Source organism: Onychostruthus taczanowskii, unplaced genomic scaffold (assembly GCF_017590055.1).
Source record: "Onychostruthus taczanowskii isolate IOZ18803 unplaced genomic scaffold, ASM1759005v1 scaffold22, whole genome shotgun sequence".
Classification (NCBI taxonomy): domain Eukaryota; kingdom Metazoa; phylum Chordata; class Aves; order Passeriformes; family Passeridae; genus Onychostruthus; species Onychostruthus taczanowskii.
In genome coordinates, this window is record NW_024499462.1 from 8615833 (window position 1) to 8631681 (window position 15849).

Sequence of the window (15849 nt, forward strand, 5' to 3'; positions counted from 1 at the left end):
GCGGAGTTCCGGGCGCGGCGGAGCGCTATTGCGGGCGCACGCGGTGTCCCACAGCGGGAGGGTGGCGGCGGCGCCGCGCAGCCCGCACCGGGAGCGGGGACGGGAACCGGGAGCGGGGACGGGAACCGGGAGCCGGCCCCTATGCGCGTGTTCAGGAGTAAGTGACTCTCCCGCAAGCTCGGTGAAAGCCCGCGGTAGCTGCCCGGCGGGGTCAGCCCACGGCACCCGGAGCGGAGGAGGCGTGGGGACCCTCAGCTGCCCGCGGGCTCGGGGCAGCCCCCGTACGAAGTGGCAGATGCGGCCTCAGCGATTACTGCGAGAAGGATAAAAAGATAAATCCTTGCCAAGGACTGTGGGAGGACGAACAAGTCACAGGGTAAAAGCTGTGAAGGGCTTTTCCATGCAGTGAATTGTGACGGAATGACGGAAACAGTGGGGGTTTCAGCTGACGGAGCCCGCCCCGGGACCGAGCACCGCCGCGCCAGCCACGTCTGGGCGCCCAGGGCCGCGCTCCCTGAGCCCGCGGGAACGGGGACTCCACCGCCTCCCCGGGCCGCCCATCCCGTGTCTAATCACCTTTTCTGTGAAGAAATTCTTCCTGATTTCCAACCTAAGCCTCCCTTGGTGCAGCTTAACACAATGTCCTCTCCTCCTGTCCCTAATACGCCCTGGGGGCGTTTTGCAGGTACCAAGCCCTGCACCCAAGGGACATGGCCAGGCACGCAGAGGGCAAGGTACCCAGGTGAGAAGTGAGCCATTGTTTTATCTCAGGTCTGTGCCCCGCCTGAAGGCCAGTCCCCTGAGGTGCGCTGGTGGTGCAGACCCTGCTCAATGAAAAAGGGTGATTCTCCTTCGGCATGAGCCAGCCATGAGGGGCAGGGCTGCTAACGAGGTGTCCGGCCGTGAACTGCTCCCTCCGTGCTGCTGGCCCCATCCTGCCTCCCAGGCTTCCAGCTGGACTTGCAGGGGCCGTGCCTGTCACACTATTCCCGCTGCTGGAGGAGGCGGCTGTGAAGAAAGGAATGTGATTTCACATATCCACGTGAGGAGGAGCTCGGGCCACCCTGCAGTGTCAGCCCAGCCTGACTAAAAGTGACATTGGTGAATCTGGATCCTTGCTGTCTCTTTGACAAGTTATCTAGAAGAAAATACATTTTTCAATATTTAGCATGTAAGATCCTCCCATCTTTTATAAGCAGGAGTATTTTACAGGCAGTAGAAGAGTAGTTCAACTGCTGAGCACGTTTGGTCCCTGCCCCAGCATCACCTGATCACATGACAGCAGAGATGCTGTTGGCATGCAAGCCCAGGGGAGGCTGCTATACCATGGCTGTGGAAGTACCTCCTATGTGATGAAGAAGCATTCTCCTTAGGAGGGTATTATGAGGGAGAGGGTATATGTAAATAAAAAAGTCTTAATGCGTTTTTTTTTTCCAAAAATTTACTAAAAGAGTCATATATACGATCATAAATACAATCTTTGTCCTTCACTCTCAAATACAACTTGTATTCAAAGTGCCCTGCAGCTATTGTCTGAAGCCATATAGCTGTTCTGTAATACATGAGCTTCTTCCAATGCTTTAGGTTAAGGCAGAAAAGTTACAGCCACAGATAAAAATTACTGACAAAAGTCAGGACAAATTTTCTGGACTTCTTGTGTACACACCTCCATAGACATTTTGTTCAGGGATATCAATTTTATTAATAAAATAATGGTCTGTGATTAAGCTTTATTTTCATTGTTTCTCTTGTTCTAGAAACAAAATAATTGAGTTAATAGCAAATTATTACAATCTAAAGCATACTTTAAAATATTCCAGAGCCACATTTAAAACACAAAAATAGATCTGCATGTAGAGTTTTCAGCATCCTAGGCCTAATACTGCTTTAACACACATCCATGGCAGTTCTCCAGAGGTACACATGAAGAACCTTTCCATGATTACTGTGGTTTTCTGGATAACCATGGATCTTGAGAATTCTAAAAATAGGCTCCATGTGCAAATGCAAAGATGAAACACATTCTTCTCTGAGTGCAATTCTACAATTTCATGAAGGTAAAAAACCTTAATTTGGCAACTAGACAATCACAATAAAAAAAAAAAAAGTCAATTTGCAAACAAATTACACAAAAATCACAAAAATATTGCCTTTTAAAAGACTGTGGTCATTTTTAAATGAAAACACTATATATTAAGTACCCAGGAAAAGACCATTAGTGTTCTTTATGAGGAACATACCTAAAATGCAAACACACCCAGTGAGATGTCCCCTGCCACCACCAAGGCTGCTTTTCTCATGCTTGTACCCCTCTTGTGTTAATGCTTTCTCAACTAAAAGCTATAAATAAGTCTGTTATCTAGGATTCCTTAAGTTAAAATAAGCAAATAATGACCAGAATAGAAGCAAAACTCAGTAGAGTAAGGCCACAAAACACCACCCTAGTGCTAAGCCTCCTGGCAGAATTAATGCAGCACAGCCTAACACAGAGCTCTTCAGTGCTGACACACTTGTGAAGATCTGTGCATGCGGGTTAACGTCAGGCTGCCCATAACCAAACGTGCAGGAATGCTGCGAGGGGCTGGTGAAAGATGGCTTGGGGTGGGGAGGCAGCTCACATGCAGCAGGGAGCCCTTCCTAACGTGGCTTATCTTTCTTTCCCTCCCATACAGGGGCACAAAACTCAGAGCAAGCACTCTGCACCTAGACCTGCAAAACCTCTAGCCACTTCAGACAACACTGGCAACTGAGAGAAAAAAAAATCGCATTCGTTTTCCATCAGGCAAGTGGACCCACTGCCAGTTTCATGTCTGACCCAAATGACAGACTGAATTCTGGCCACCAAAAGCAGAAAGGTAACTTTTTGTCTGACCTTGCTCCACATTTTGCTCATTCTCAAACAACAAATCTAACCCTATTCCCAAAATGTCATTTCTCATGCCCAGCCAATGAGGGTCATAGTCATTTACTGTCTCCAGCAGCTGCTGCTCATACAATGGGGCTGGAGTGGCAAGTGCAGTTTGATACCCCCCTTCGTGCTTTGGAAGTACCAAAGGAGGACTAGCATTACTAGCTGCAAGCAGAGGTGAGCTGTGCCTCATCTGCTCGGGCTCAAGCTTAGCTTCCCCCCCATCAAAACTGAAAGTGGAGCCCTTCCCAAAGGGAGGAGTGCTTGACTTGGCATACAGACAGTTCTCAACACCCAGGCCCTGGTTAGCACTGCAGTAGTTTAAGACAGGCTTCCTGTACATGTTCTCTTTAGCTGCTGGGTACTGGTGATCTGTGCAAGGCTGGAAAACATCTGCATCTGAGTAGCAGCCTTCAGGGAAGGATTTCTTCATGTACGGATACTCCTGTGCCTGCTGCACAGGGAGCGAGAACGGAGGGGCACTCCCCACGCTTCCCGCACCTAGTGGGACCCCTCTTCCCGAACAATCCAAACCGAAGTCAGCTGGGGTCTGACCCAGCGCTCCAAAAGTGTTATCCAAGCTCCTGAAATGCATGTCGAGCCTTGAGTACGGCTGCCCCGAGTAGAAGGGCGGCTGACCACCGAAGCTCTGGCTCCCTCCTGGCAAGCCTGGCTGCGGGCAGAGAAGGTTCCGCTCTGTCCCCGGGCCCTGCTGCGCCCGGGGCTGCTCCTGGCCAGCGCACCGGGGCGGCTTCGGCTTGCTCGGCCTGGCGTAGGCGGCGGCCTCGCACTTCTTGTGGTTTAGCTGCCGGGCTCTCCGGTTCTGGAACCACACCTGCGGGACCGGCAGAGACTAAGCACCCGAGCCGCCGGGGAAGCCGATCCGCCACCCGCCCGTCCTCCCTGCCCGGACCGCCCCTCTCACCTGGATCCGGGACTCGGGGATGTTGGTGAGGCTGGAGAGCTGCTCCCGTAGGGCGATGCCGGGGTACGGCTCCTTCTCGAAGGCGCGGACCAGCAGCTCCAGCTGCGCTTTGCTGAAGGTGGTTCTCTTGCGCCTGCCGCCCTCCCGCCCCGAGCTGGGGCCCGCGGGGCGCGCCCGGGGCTCGCCTGCGGGGAGAGAACGGGGAGCGGCGGTCAGCGGGGCCCGGCAGCGTCCTCCTGCCCCAACGCCGCCAACACCGCCACCAACACAGCTACCACCAGCACAGCTACCACCAACACCGCCACCAACACAGCTACCACCAACACCGCCACCAACACAGCTACCACCAACACCGCCACCAACACAGCTACCACCAACACAGCTACCACCAACACCGCCACCAGCACCGCCACCAACACAGCTACCACCAACACTGCCACCAGCACCGCCACCAGCACCGCCACCAAGCCCCCCGCTGCCTGCCCGCCCGGCGCAGCTCACCGGCGGGTCCGGGGCTGGGGGCCAGGCTGGCGGAGGGGAGGCTGGCAGGGGCCAGGCTGGCGGGGAGCAGGCTGGCGGGAGGCAGGCTGGCGAGCTCCATGCGGGCCGAGGTCTGCGGGCGGTGTAACGGCACTGGCAGCTCCGTGCCTTAAAAGCCTCCACCCCGGCCTTTAGCGACCCCCACCCACCCGGCCCGGCCCCTCTGCGGCTCCGAGGGTGACTCAGAGCTGTCTCCCACACCTCCATTGTCATCCCATCACCAAAATACACATAATGAGGGCTCGCCCCATCCAAGGAGCCAAAGTGTCTCCCAGCGAAGTCCCCGCTGCTGCCACCAACCTATCCACCTTTCTTTAATTCAAATGGAGAGCAAATAATTTAATGAAGAGATCCCTCCGAGGGAGTTCCCCTTCTCTCTGCACTGCAGGCCTGGAGCTCTGCTGGAAACCCGGTGCTCCCCCAATGAAAGGAGGCCTCCATACCACCCTTCTCCTAAAGGCAAGCCATCCCAGAGCTTACTGCACCCAAGTGACAAGTCCGTGTCTTCCCCATTTGGTTACCCTGCTCCTATTCCCATCCATGGGACATTTCTCATCAGCTTTACTGCAGGAAATAAAATGCTGGTGGCTTTACTAGACGTTGCATCCACACCCAATGTTCACAGCAAAGAACAAAGCTTCCCTCATCACACTCAGGTCATCCAGGTCAGATGGAGCAGTCTCCCTCCAGAGTGCACCCTGAAGAGCTCAGCAAAGGTTTTCCTTTCCTGGAGGAGCTTGCTTTCCCTCCAGACTGCTCTGCTCATCCAAGTCAGGTACAGAACAAGCAAGGTCTGTGCTATCAGCCCAAGGTGAAATCATGAACAGCATATTAATTCAAAAGAGTGGCCAGAAATATCATTTAAGAGAGCCAAGAGTGACATAAGGGAGCAACAGTTGCAACACTGAAAAGGATTAGATGTTAGAAGAGAAGCAAATCAATTAGTCAGTGTAATAATTTGTCAAATGAGGCCACTAATGGCTGTCACTGAAGGTGTTCAAGAACAGCAGCATCATTACATCATTTGTTTGTCATCTCAACTTGTCCCCATTCATTTTTCAGACTTGGGACCTGCTCCAGCTTGCTGTGATTCTGAAGGGTACAGGGACAAAGTGTGTGTGAGCTGGTGCACACTGTTTGCATTCTGTAGGAACCAGTGCACCCATCATCCATGCTGCCACTTCTGAGTTGAGCTGCACAAGGGTTTTAACATTACACACACCATCACAGTGCTTCACAACAAAAAATTATTGTCCTTCCACACAGGGATGACAGTCAGGGCTGACTCCTGTGAGTCTAGTACTCCGGAGACTGGATTCCTTTAGCAGCTTGGTCCATAAGGCAAGGTACATGCCCTCACTAAGCCTAAATAATATATTCAAGCAGAAGTGCATATGTATCTGAGTGCTCAGATACAATAAGCAGACTTATAAAGCTTGGGGGCATAGTTTTATTGAGAGTGTTCACTTCAGCAAATTCAGCTTCAGCTATTAATTCTTGTTCTACGCACGCAGGGTTCACCTCTAGCTGCCATGAAGTCCTCACAGGGCTTTGCACCCAGTCATGCACAAGCCATCTCCAGTGCACTCTGGGCTAGCAAAGTTCATGCAGCTGCTCCTTCACTTGCTGATCACTTTTTTTTTTTTTTTTTGACCAGTTTAGTTTTTGGTGAACTTAATACAAGTATCAGCATGGGACAGGGATGCACAGAGGCAAAGGGTAAAAGAGAATCAGGGAGCCGCAATTTGAACTAGCACAATAAAGTATGGAATTGTATATGACCTTTCCATCTCTGCAATTCCAATACAATTGTCCATGGGGTGCATGCCACACTGGATCAAGGATGCCAAGGATGTTTGCAGGGTACAAAGAGAGATTACTTATTCAATCTGGACAGAGGGAATGCTGAAACAAATGCTCAAAATTTTCTTTCTGGATTTCCAGTTTTCATAGCAGAAAAGATCATCTCATGGGACTGACTATAGCACAAAGCTGCCCCTGTAGGCAGCCTGCAATATTGAGCTCAAAAGAGCAGGGAAACCACCTCTTCCAACACACACATACACACCTTATAGACACAGCCAGTGCAGAAGAGATAAGAAGGAGCCAGCAGAGGCTTGCACAGACTTGCACTGCTTGCTAACAGTGACTGTCCATCACTGCTAGCTCGGCTCAAATAGAACAGCTTTTGTTAACGTCCCCTAGCATAGAGAGAGCAGTTCACACTTCCCGGAGTTATTGTTTGAGGAACTCTGCCAGGCAGCCTCTTTACACCCTTCATTTTCAGAGATTTTCTTTGCAATGCTAATCGATAGAGATTGCGAGTTTTGTTTTTAAGTCAGATTCCAGGAAAGAAGATGACAATCGTTGCCTCCCCCTCCTTTTCCTCCTTTTCTGCTGAGGCATATGGACTTGGCCTAACATAAGAGTTAATTTCTGCTGCAGTTTGACCATACACTAATCAAGAACAGTGACCAGCCCTTGCTGCCCATGTTCCCTTGGCATCCTCTTGCTGTTGCATGTCATTAATAATCAAAATAACTGTTTGTCAGCTCCTGCATCTCCTCTCTGAATTCCATCAAGAAAATAGTATTCTGACCCCTACTTTTGATAAATTTCACAAATAGAGAAATGGGAGAAGTGTGGGAAAAGAAGCAGGAATACCCAAAGCAGCTTAACAAAACCAGCATATATTTGGTTCACAGATTGTCTTCAGACTTCCACAAAAATCCACGGAATTTTGCTATAGATTTACATAGAGTCCAAATGTGGAAACCCATTCGGCCGGGGTTCCTTTATGCCTTTTGTGATACAAGTGCAGCTGCAGAGGAATCCAAATCACAGGTGGGATATGCTGAGAATAGAACAGAAATTAAGGATACGTAAGTAAAGTGTATTTAGGAGCAACGACATAATTATTAGACTCTCCTCAGTGCTCTTTAAAATGGCTCTCGAAAAAGGGTTTGCAGCAATCCTATGCAGGGCGCTGGAAACAGCTCTGTTCTCTCCCTCCAGAGCAGCCGGAGCTTTGCTGGCCCCAAAGTCATGCTAGCATGGATAATATGCTGAATCACCCAGTGCAGCAGGGCTCTGCCACCAGGCGCCTGCCTGGGGAGTCTTAGGAAAAACACCCTTCAGAAATCCCTACATCAAACATTTTCTAGGGCAGTACAGAGCTATTGATGTTTGAGCAGAACTTTCAGCCCGAAGGAGGCAAGATCAATTTCACTAGTTGGTCTTCAGACATTAACACCTCATAAAAAGGGTGCTCATGCCCTGCTTATCTGGAATGTGTCCTTAATTATCTTTTGGAACACCTTTTGCAGCCCATTACTTACCAGTCAACACTGCTTTAATTATGGGCTTGGCAGTAACAGGCAGCTCTTACGTCGTTGAAATAAAAATGCCAGAAAGCAACTCGGGAGAATTGCAAAGAGATTTCATGTTCAAATGGAAAACGGTGGAATTCAGCAAAGGGACATGGATTCTCATTCACAAAGATTTCATAGCATGAACAGTACTCTCATGGCCAGGGGCACCCAGGAACCCTCCAGAGAACATGAGCAGACAAGTGATGGTTGTGCTGTCCCCTGTTCCTCAGGGAAAGGAGCACTCCCAGCAGCCCCACTTGCTTTGAAAAGTAGTTCAGTGTCCGGACATGTCCAATTCCCTGGGGTGCCAGCAGGATAAGCAGGATGGAGGCACATTTTGCACCTTGAGCAAAAAGAAGGCAATATTTATGACAATCCTTGCTTTTCAAGAGTATTCATTCCCCAGTTCAGAACTGGCTCTTGAGAGAGCTGTCACCTACATTGAGCTTTTCCTAACAGTAAGCACCTTTGTTATGCCAAGGCATTGCTCTAGACTTTTCTCCTACCAGAAATAGATGTTGCTTCTAATGCTTGAAGGTGGGGGCAAAAAATATTGCTGAGAACACTGTGTACTTTTGGGGCACATCAGTCTTGCTCTAGTTCACACTAAAATTTATAGATTTCAACATGAGTAATGCATTAGGCCCATTTCAGATAACTTGGAATAATATTACACTTCAGTATTTCTTGTATTTGAATAAATACAAGAAATAATTTAAATAGTTTCTGTCACTGATTGCAGTGCTCTGAAATCCAGTGTAGTGATAAAAAAAGCTCCTACCTACAAGACTGAATGTCTGTCTCACCTGATATTTAAGTCTTCACCAGTGACAAAAATTAGATACCTGCCACAGGAAGGTAGGAATCTATAAGCAGCTCAGTAAATTACATACTGGTACTTTTACTTGGAAATTATGATGAAGACCTTGGTCATTTTCAGCCCAGAGTTTCTATTTTGTGAATTTATCCAGTCTTTCTCTGAATGTATGTAAAATTGTAGCTTCTTGAACATCCTCTCACTAGGACATGTCACATGAAACAACACTTAGTTTTCTGTGTTCTGAACATGTGACTTGATAAAATCATTTGGCTTCCTGCCACCCACCCAAGAATGTGGAGTGACCTTCACTGATTCCAGCAGTTCACACTGACCATTTTTTCATAAAACCCCTTCACTCTCTACCCCTTCAGCCACCTCATTTCCAGACTGAAGGATCCCATCTTATTCATGCTAGCTGCTCCATGCCTTTGTCATTCACATTTTCTTTTCCAGAGCTTTTTCTGGTTATGCTGTGTCCTTCATGAAAAAAGAAGATAGAGTGACTATCAGAATTTAAGATGTAGAGGAATAATGATGTTTTAACTATTATGAAGGTAATGTGCAGGTTTTTTCCAGTGCTTTCCTAACAACTAATATTTGCTTTGCCTTTTTGACCCTCACTGAGCTTGCATTCTCATAGAATTATCTATCAAACTCCAAAATCTCATTTCTGTGTTGTAATGGTAATCTGCTGTGAAACCTGAAAACAGTTCCTTACTTGTATTGTCACTATGCTGCCTGCTGGTGAGTTTTTGAGTCCTGTGGCAATCTTGAAAGAAATTGTCATCCCTATCAAAGAGAAGGCTGCCTTAAATTTTAAAGGAAGTAAGACCCTAGATCATACCAAAGCTAAAGTATTTGTAAAAATTGTGTATTTTATGAAGTGGTAGTCCAGCAGTACCCAACACTGTTCATTTTTTCTGGGCAGTAGAAAAAAAGTCTTGGAAGATGGATATAGGATAGCTAGGAAAGTGGTGATTAGTGACCCCAGCCTCATGCAATACAGTGTCTCCTGCTCTGGTGGAGGAAACAAATCTGTGTTCTGTGGGACAGACCTGCCTCCCACAGCCACACATAACACTGATCTGCAGTTTGGACAGGCTGAGCCTGAGTCTGTAAAGGGTTAGGATGACAACAGGGAAGGACAAATGCACAGAGCAGAGTCCACAGCAGTGCAGGAATGGGCTGGAGTAGGATTTCCCTGTTCAATCAGCCTAATGAATAGATTATCAGTGTTTTTGACCTTGTTGAACACACAGTAGAAAAGCCACACGGCCATGCAGTCAGAAACCTGTGGTCAGTAAAATCCTGCCTCAGGAAACATTAAAAAATTGTGGATAAAATATCCTCCAGAAATCCAGCTGGGGCCTCCAGAGGGTTACTGAGCACAATTCAGTCTGGCCAGCCCTCACTTGCTGCAGCATCACTGAGATAAATATGATTTCCTTTAAATGTCATGGCATTTCATGCCCAGTAAAGTCAGGCTTACAGGCTACCTTATTTTATGGTAATCCTTTTCTCTGTAGTCTGTGCCATCTCCTTCCCTGTCTCCTTTCCTTTCTGAGAAAGCGTCTGTCATCATCCTCACCCGTGCTGTTCATGTAACTGCAGCTATATCCTGTGACTGATCAGCTCCAGAAGCACTACTGGACTCTTAGACCTGAGAGGATCAGACCTCTGAAATGCAGATGTTTTAGGGAAAGGACTATCTTTTTCTTCTGTTGACAGAATACAAGCACAGCAAGTGATACTACAGAAATACAACAGATCTCAACATGGTAGTCAGCTGAACTTGATTATGATAACTAGTCACCTAAAGACGAGTGAATTTGGCCTTAAGGCTAGTCTGCTGGGACTGGAGACAAATTGTCTGGAGTCTTCTCCCTGTTTAAAGAACTATTGCTCTAACCTCCCTTGTCAATCCTATTCCTCCTCATCTCCCAAATAACATCCCCACCCATGTGGCTGTAGTGAAACATGCTTCCCACCTATCTCAGCCATCTGCTAGTGAGTGACCCCATTTCTTTGCTAGATCTGTGCTGGCTTTTTTCTACTGCATCTGATTTTTCCATCACAATATTCCTATTCCAGACACATAGGAAAAAATATTCAGGACTATAAAACTGTGTCAATTGATATGACTTGTTCACTAACTGAGAAGCACAGAAAAGATCCATTAGTTGGTCCCAATGGACCCTCAAGAACAGTAAACTAAATGGAAGCCTTTCCTTTTTCTCAACACTGCACTCTGTGTTTACTGCCATACCACTTGGCAACATAAGGCAGCATCTTTCCCAATAGGAAGCAGTAATAAAGAGTTAGGAATTCCTTCAGAGAGAAAGAAGAAATAGTGTCAGATTCCAAACACTATGTATTAAAATACACATGCACTGTCATGAAGTGGTTAAAGGCCACAACAAGGCATCAGAATGCTGAGGGTTTGCGGGAGATGTAGTCCTGCATCCTGTTATAACCAGTGTAAGTGCTGTAGAATGCTGGTGTGCAGAGTCATGGCACTGGACCTGTATGAAATATGGTTTTGAATAGTCTAAGCTGCTCAGAGTTTTCCAACATGACTAATATGAATAAGGCTGTCATAATTTATCCTTGCAAAGTACATTCAGTTTTATCAAATATCCTCCCCAAATGACATAAAATCTTTCTTTGCTCCCATACCTTCAAAAAAACCTTGTAAAATGCTTGTAGCTCATATCCAGTTTTTAAAATTCCACCAGATCCATGTAGCATAAATCCAACATTTATAAACTGAGATTTCAAATGGATGTTAGTTGGTAATATTTCATTTTTTTTTTAAAGCTACCTCACATAATCAAAAAAGGCATCAGAGATGTCCACAAAATGTTTTTTGTTGGACTCAAGTTACTGACTTCCAGCAGATATTGGTAAAAACAAGTAGAGAACTGTAAGCTGCAGAGCTGTGGTCAAAACTGAAGCTCTCAGTGCAACCTGGACTTCAAACTGGCGAGCCTTGGCTGTCTCTTTACAAAGGCTTATTAAGGCAAGGTTGGTTGAAGCACATCATGATAAAAGTGGCTGTTTCACCTTCCTCTTTAATAAGAGAAAAAACCCCACAGTGATATTGTTAGGATGAGCATTGGAACTCTGACATAAATTCACCTCTAAAATGCACAAACTGAATTTGTAGTAAAATCAATGAGAATTTAATATGTTTATAACTTATGGGTGTAACCTAGTTATTAATCTTTGCAAAGAATAAAGTATTTAGCTGGGACCTTTATAGCTGACAATCTCCAAGACTTGAATTATGCTCATAATTGTGTTTAAAACGTGATAGAAGTCGTTTTATCAAATGTCCAAGGAATCAATGAGAAATGAGAAGGATGCAGCAGACATATGCAAAGGTTAACTCACTCCAAGCTGCAAAGGCTATTCACCACAGTATCAAACAGAATTGCTATAGCACATTGTTTCCTATTACGCACATCTCATTACACTCAACATTTCCTGTAAGTATGGGAACCTGTTGAAAATCTTGTCTATTAACCTCAAGAATTTAATGCTTGTCAAATTGCAACACAAAATATTTTAAAAGACCATACTTTTCCTTAGCGTCTCTAATCTTAGATCTAAAAGATTAAGGTGATACTGTTCTGAGTCCCCACTAAAAATTAAAAATGACAGGTTAATTAGCTACATTAGGAACCAGACATTGCTTGCAGTGGTTTCACTATAGCACTGTGCCATTTAGTTCTGATTTAAAAAAAAAAGTCCTGTTGATAATTCTATTTCCTTAGGTGACTTTCCCTGAACGGATCCCATGTCTTTTATACCAGCTTCAAATCCAGTTTAAAATAGACTCCAGTTTATTTCCACATAACTTCCTAAGAAAAGCCCAATCCCTAAATCCTTACTTATAAAGAAAGTTGCTGTTTAAACAAGTCACCTCACTGACTCTAGCATGATGACTCATGCCATAAAATTTGTTCTGAATTTGACTAATCCTCCCCCCCCCCCTTTTTTTTTAAAGGAATTTTAAAAGACAGAGAAGAGCTAACGTGTCTCTATCTATTCTCTGGCATCCACCGGGAACACCAAACAAAAGAGGCCGACTACCTGGCAAATACCCTTTGTACTTCCCGATGGAAGTGAGATAGCCAATATCTCTAAGTTAGAGATAGCAAATGTTTCTAAACTGAAGAGGCAACAGTTTTCTAAGTAGAAATCTTAGAAGTTATGGTAAAATAGCTTTATTTTCTATAAACTCAGCAAAGTGAATTTGTTCTGCATTTTTTTCAATAATTCACATAGCAGTGTTTGGGATTTGTTGTTTCCAGTTTAGATTATACCTGTCAATAAATGCAATTCACGGACAAATAACTTTTCCAATGCTAAAGCCACAAAGATAACTAATATGTCAAAGAATATGAGGGCAGAATTGCAAACCTTTGCAAAATATGATAGAGCAAGCTTTTCAGCTACTCTGGGAAATTACTCCCTCAAAATTAGTCATCAGATGTATCTAACACCTAAGAAACACAAGAAAGATTAATCACTGAAAGCTGTGGACTTGCTGTTTTATGACACCTTCAAGGTAAGACAAAATGCCCCTTGAAGCTTATCCTGTAAGTGCAAGTCACTGACCTCTATTCAGAGAAACAAGGTAATATTAAATGGCGTGTGCTGGCCAGACTAGATGATGCTACAGGTAATCTGGCTTTAAATTATTAAAACTGGAACTATATTCAGCTTCTTAAATACTCTAAAGACTTCTCTCTTTCTCAAGAGAAATAGCCTGTTTTAAAAAGTCAGGCCAAAGACACTGTCCCATATCAGAAATGGAATCTCTGAATGTCCAGCCGCCCAGAAAGGCCTGAGCAGGGAGTTGGCTCCATGAACTATTTCACATTCAGGTCCAAGGCTGCTGAGATGCCAGGGCTGGTACAGCTACCCATGAGAGCCAACAGGGCCGGCAGCGAGCGGGGCTGCTGCCCCATGGGAAGCTGGAAGAGTATCACCTAATAAAAAGATATATCAATTATTTTTGGCAACAGAGAACCAAAAGTAAGGCAGCTCCCTGTCCTCTGCCCACGGTGCGGGCGGTCCTCACTGGAGTGTGTCCGTACGGGTGACACGACACGGTCTCTGACCCCGCCTGGCCACCAAGGCCAGCGTAAGGAGGCAGCCGCGGCCTTGGCTGTGCATGCACCGCCCTCTGCAGTCACCGCCGCGCAGCAGCCCTGCAGCGCAGCAGCCCTGCAGCGCAGCCCTGCAGCGCAGCAGCCCTGAGCCGCTTTTTGGCTGCATTCCCAAGCACGGCCTTGCGGGTGCGGGACAAGGCGGGCTCTCCTACCACAGAGCTCGGCCCGGATCAGGATCTCAGCTCCACCTTTGGGCATGGCATTATGGGCAGGCAGAAGCAATTGTGTACAATGTTCTAAAGAGGAAGAAATTAACGAATGGGCTACTAAAAAACCAACCAAAGCAAAGCAAACAAACGCGGGAGAAAAAAAACCACAAAAAGTTTAATGTCATTTAAAAATTTCATAAATTTCTCCCAGATACTAAGGCTTAAGTGGGGCCACACGCTCTTCTCTCCTGCACCAGCAAAGCAACACAGGGACATTTATTAATCAGGTCCACAACCTCAGTGGGTTTTGTAGATGGGATTCCCAGCAGTTTCACCACAGCAGGATTTTTTACCAAACTCTCTTGTAATCTCCAAAGAACATCCCAGAAAAAGGAGGAAAAAAAGAAAAGGCGGGGGGGGGGGGGGGGGGGGTGAGGGCGGAGCATAGGCATGTCATTAACACATAATTATCAGAGCAGCCTATTCAGCCTTTATGCAAGGAGAAACAAGAGCACAGCCAACATTTTACAGTGTCTCTACAGTCTCAGTCGTGCCAAGCAAACAGGCAGCAAAGCTCAAAGGAAAGCACAAACCTGCCCAACCCACCCAACATTTCTACCCCTGAGCGCCTTTCCCAAGGCTCTGGTGACTCATCAAGGAGACCACATTTCCAAAAGGGCACAGAATAGGAAAGGCTGGACTTAATACACTTTGAATGGCCAGTTTTCAAAAGGGAAGGTACTCCGTACTGTTCTAGGTAACGACTGAACTGCTCAGCGGCAGGAAGGTCAATAGCTGTTTATTTTACCCCAGGAGCGAGCGCCACTACAGCCTGCGACCCGGGCCGTGCTGAGGGACAGCGCGCGTGTCCCAGGGACAGCGCCGCGCCCGCCGGGGGGCACCGGGCACACCCCGGGAGCCGCCGCCGCCCCGCGGCCCCGCTCCGTGCCACCAGAGGGCGCTCCGGTCCCTGCGGCGCGGGCTGCATCGCGGGCCGCATCTGCTGCGATTGTCCCGCTTCCTGCATTTCCTCGCCCCTAAGCAAACGCTGCAGTAAAGCAGCAAGGAGTCAAGTTGAAAAGCTCACTCCAACTTCTGTGCTGTTCAACGCTGCGTTCGGTGCAGAATCGCAGAATCGATTAGGTTGGAAAAGCAATCTGTGACCGAACACCACCTTGTCAACCAGACCATGGCACTGAGTGTGCCACGTTCAGTCTTTTCTTAAACACCTCCAGGGACGGTGACACTACCAGCTCCCTGGGCAGCCCGTTTCAGTGTCTAATCACCCCAAACTGCCCATAGTGTGGTTCTGGACTATGTCCTCTTGTCCTGCCACTGGCTGCCTGGGACAAGGGACCAATTCCCACCTGGCTACCCCCTCCTTTCAAGCAGGTGTACAGAGTGATAAGGTTCCCTGAGGACCCTTTTCCCCAGGCTAAACAACCCCAGCTCCCTCAGCTGCTCCTCATAGTGCTTGTGTTCCAGACCCCTCACCAGCCTTGCTGCCCTTCTCTGGACACATTCCAGGAGCTCAAAATCCTTCCTAAACTGGGTGTGTGTGTGTGTGTGCAGAACGGGACAAAGCACTCGATGTGTGGTCTCACCGGTGCCAAGTACAGGGGGACGATCCCTTGCCTGGTCCTGCTGGCCACACTACTGCTGATCCAGGCCAGGATGGCATTGGCCTCCCCGGCCAAGCGGGCACCCTGCTGGCTCATGTTCAGCCAGTGTCGAGCGGCCCCCCGGGTCTCTCTCCGCTGGGCCACTTCCCAGCCACTCTTCCCAGCCTGGGCTTGCAGAGGCCAAGTGCAGGAGGCGACACTCGGTCACACCGGAGCTCCCTCCAGCCCCGGGCAGGCGGTGCCGCGCCGCTCCCCGCCCCGCTCCGGCCCAAGGGCAGTGCCCGCCCGGGGCTGGGCTCCGCCGCCCCCGCCGGGCCCCGCCCCGGCCCGGCCC

General features: G+C 47.6%; 1 protein-coding gene across 1 annotated transcript; it reads right to left on the reverse strand.

Annotated features, from left to right (window-relative positions):
- Positions 1 to 50: 50 nt before the first annotated feature.
- On the reverse strand, positions 51 to 15611 carry LOC121336191 (homeobox protein OTX1-like). Its single transcript, XM_041405116.1, has 4 exons — positions 15588 to 15611; positions 15498 to 15534; positions 3834 to 4018; positions 51 to 3743 (listed from the first exon to the last, which is right to left on the reverse strand). The coding sequence occupies exons 1-4, from the start codon at positions 15609 to 15611 to the stop codon at positions 2805 to 2807; spliced, it is 1185 nt and encodes a 394-aa protein (XP_041261050.1). The 3' UTR covers positions 51 to 2804.
- Between the last annotated feature and the right edge of the window lie 238 nt (positions 15612 to 15849).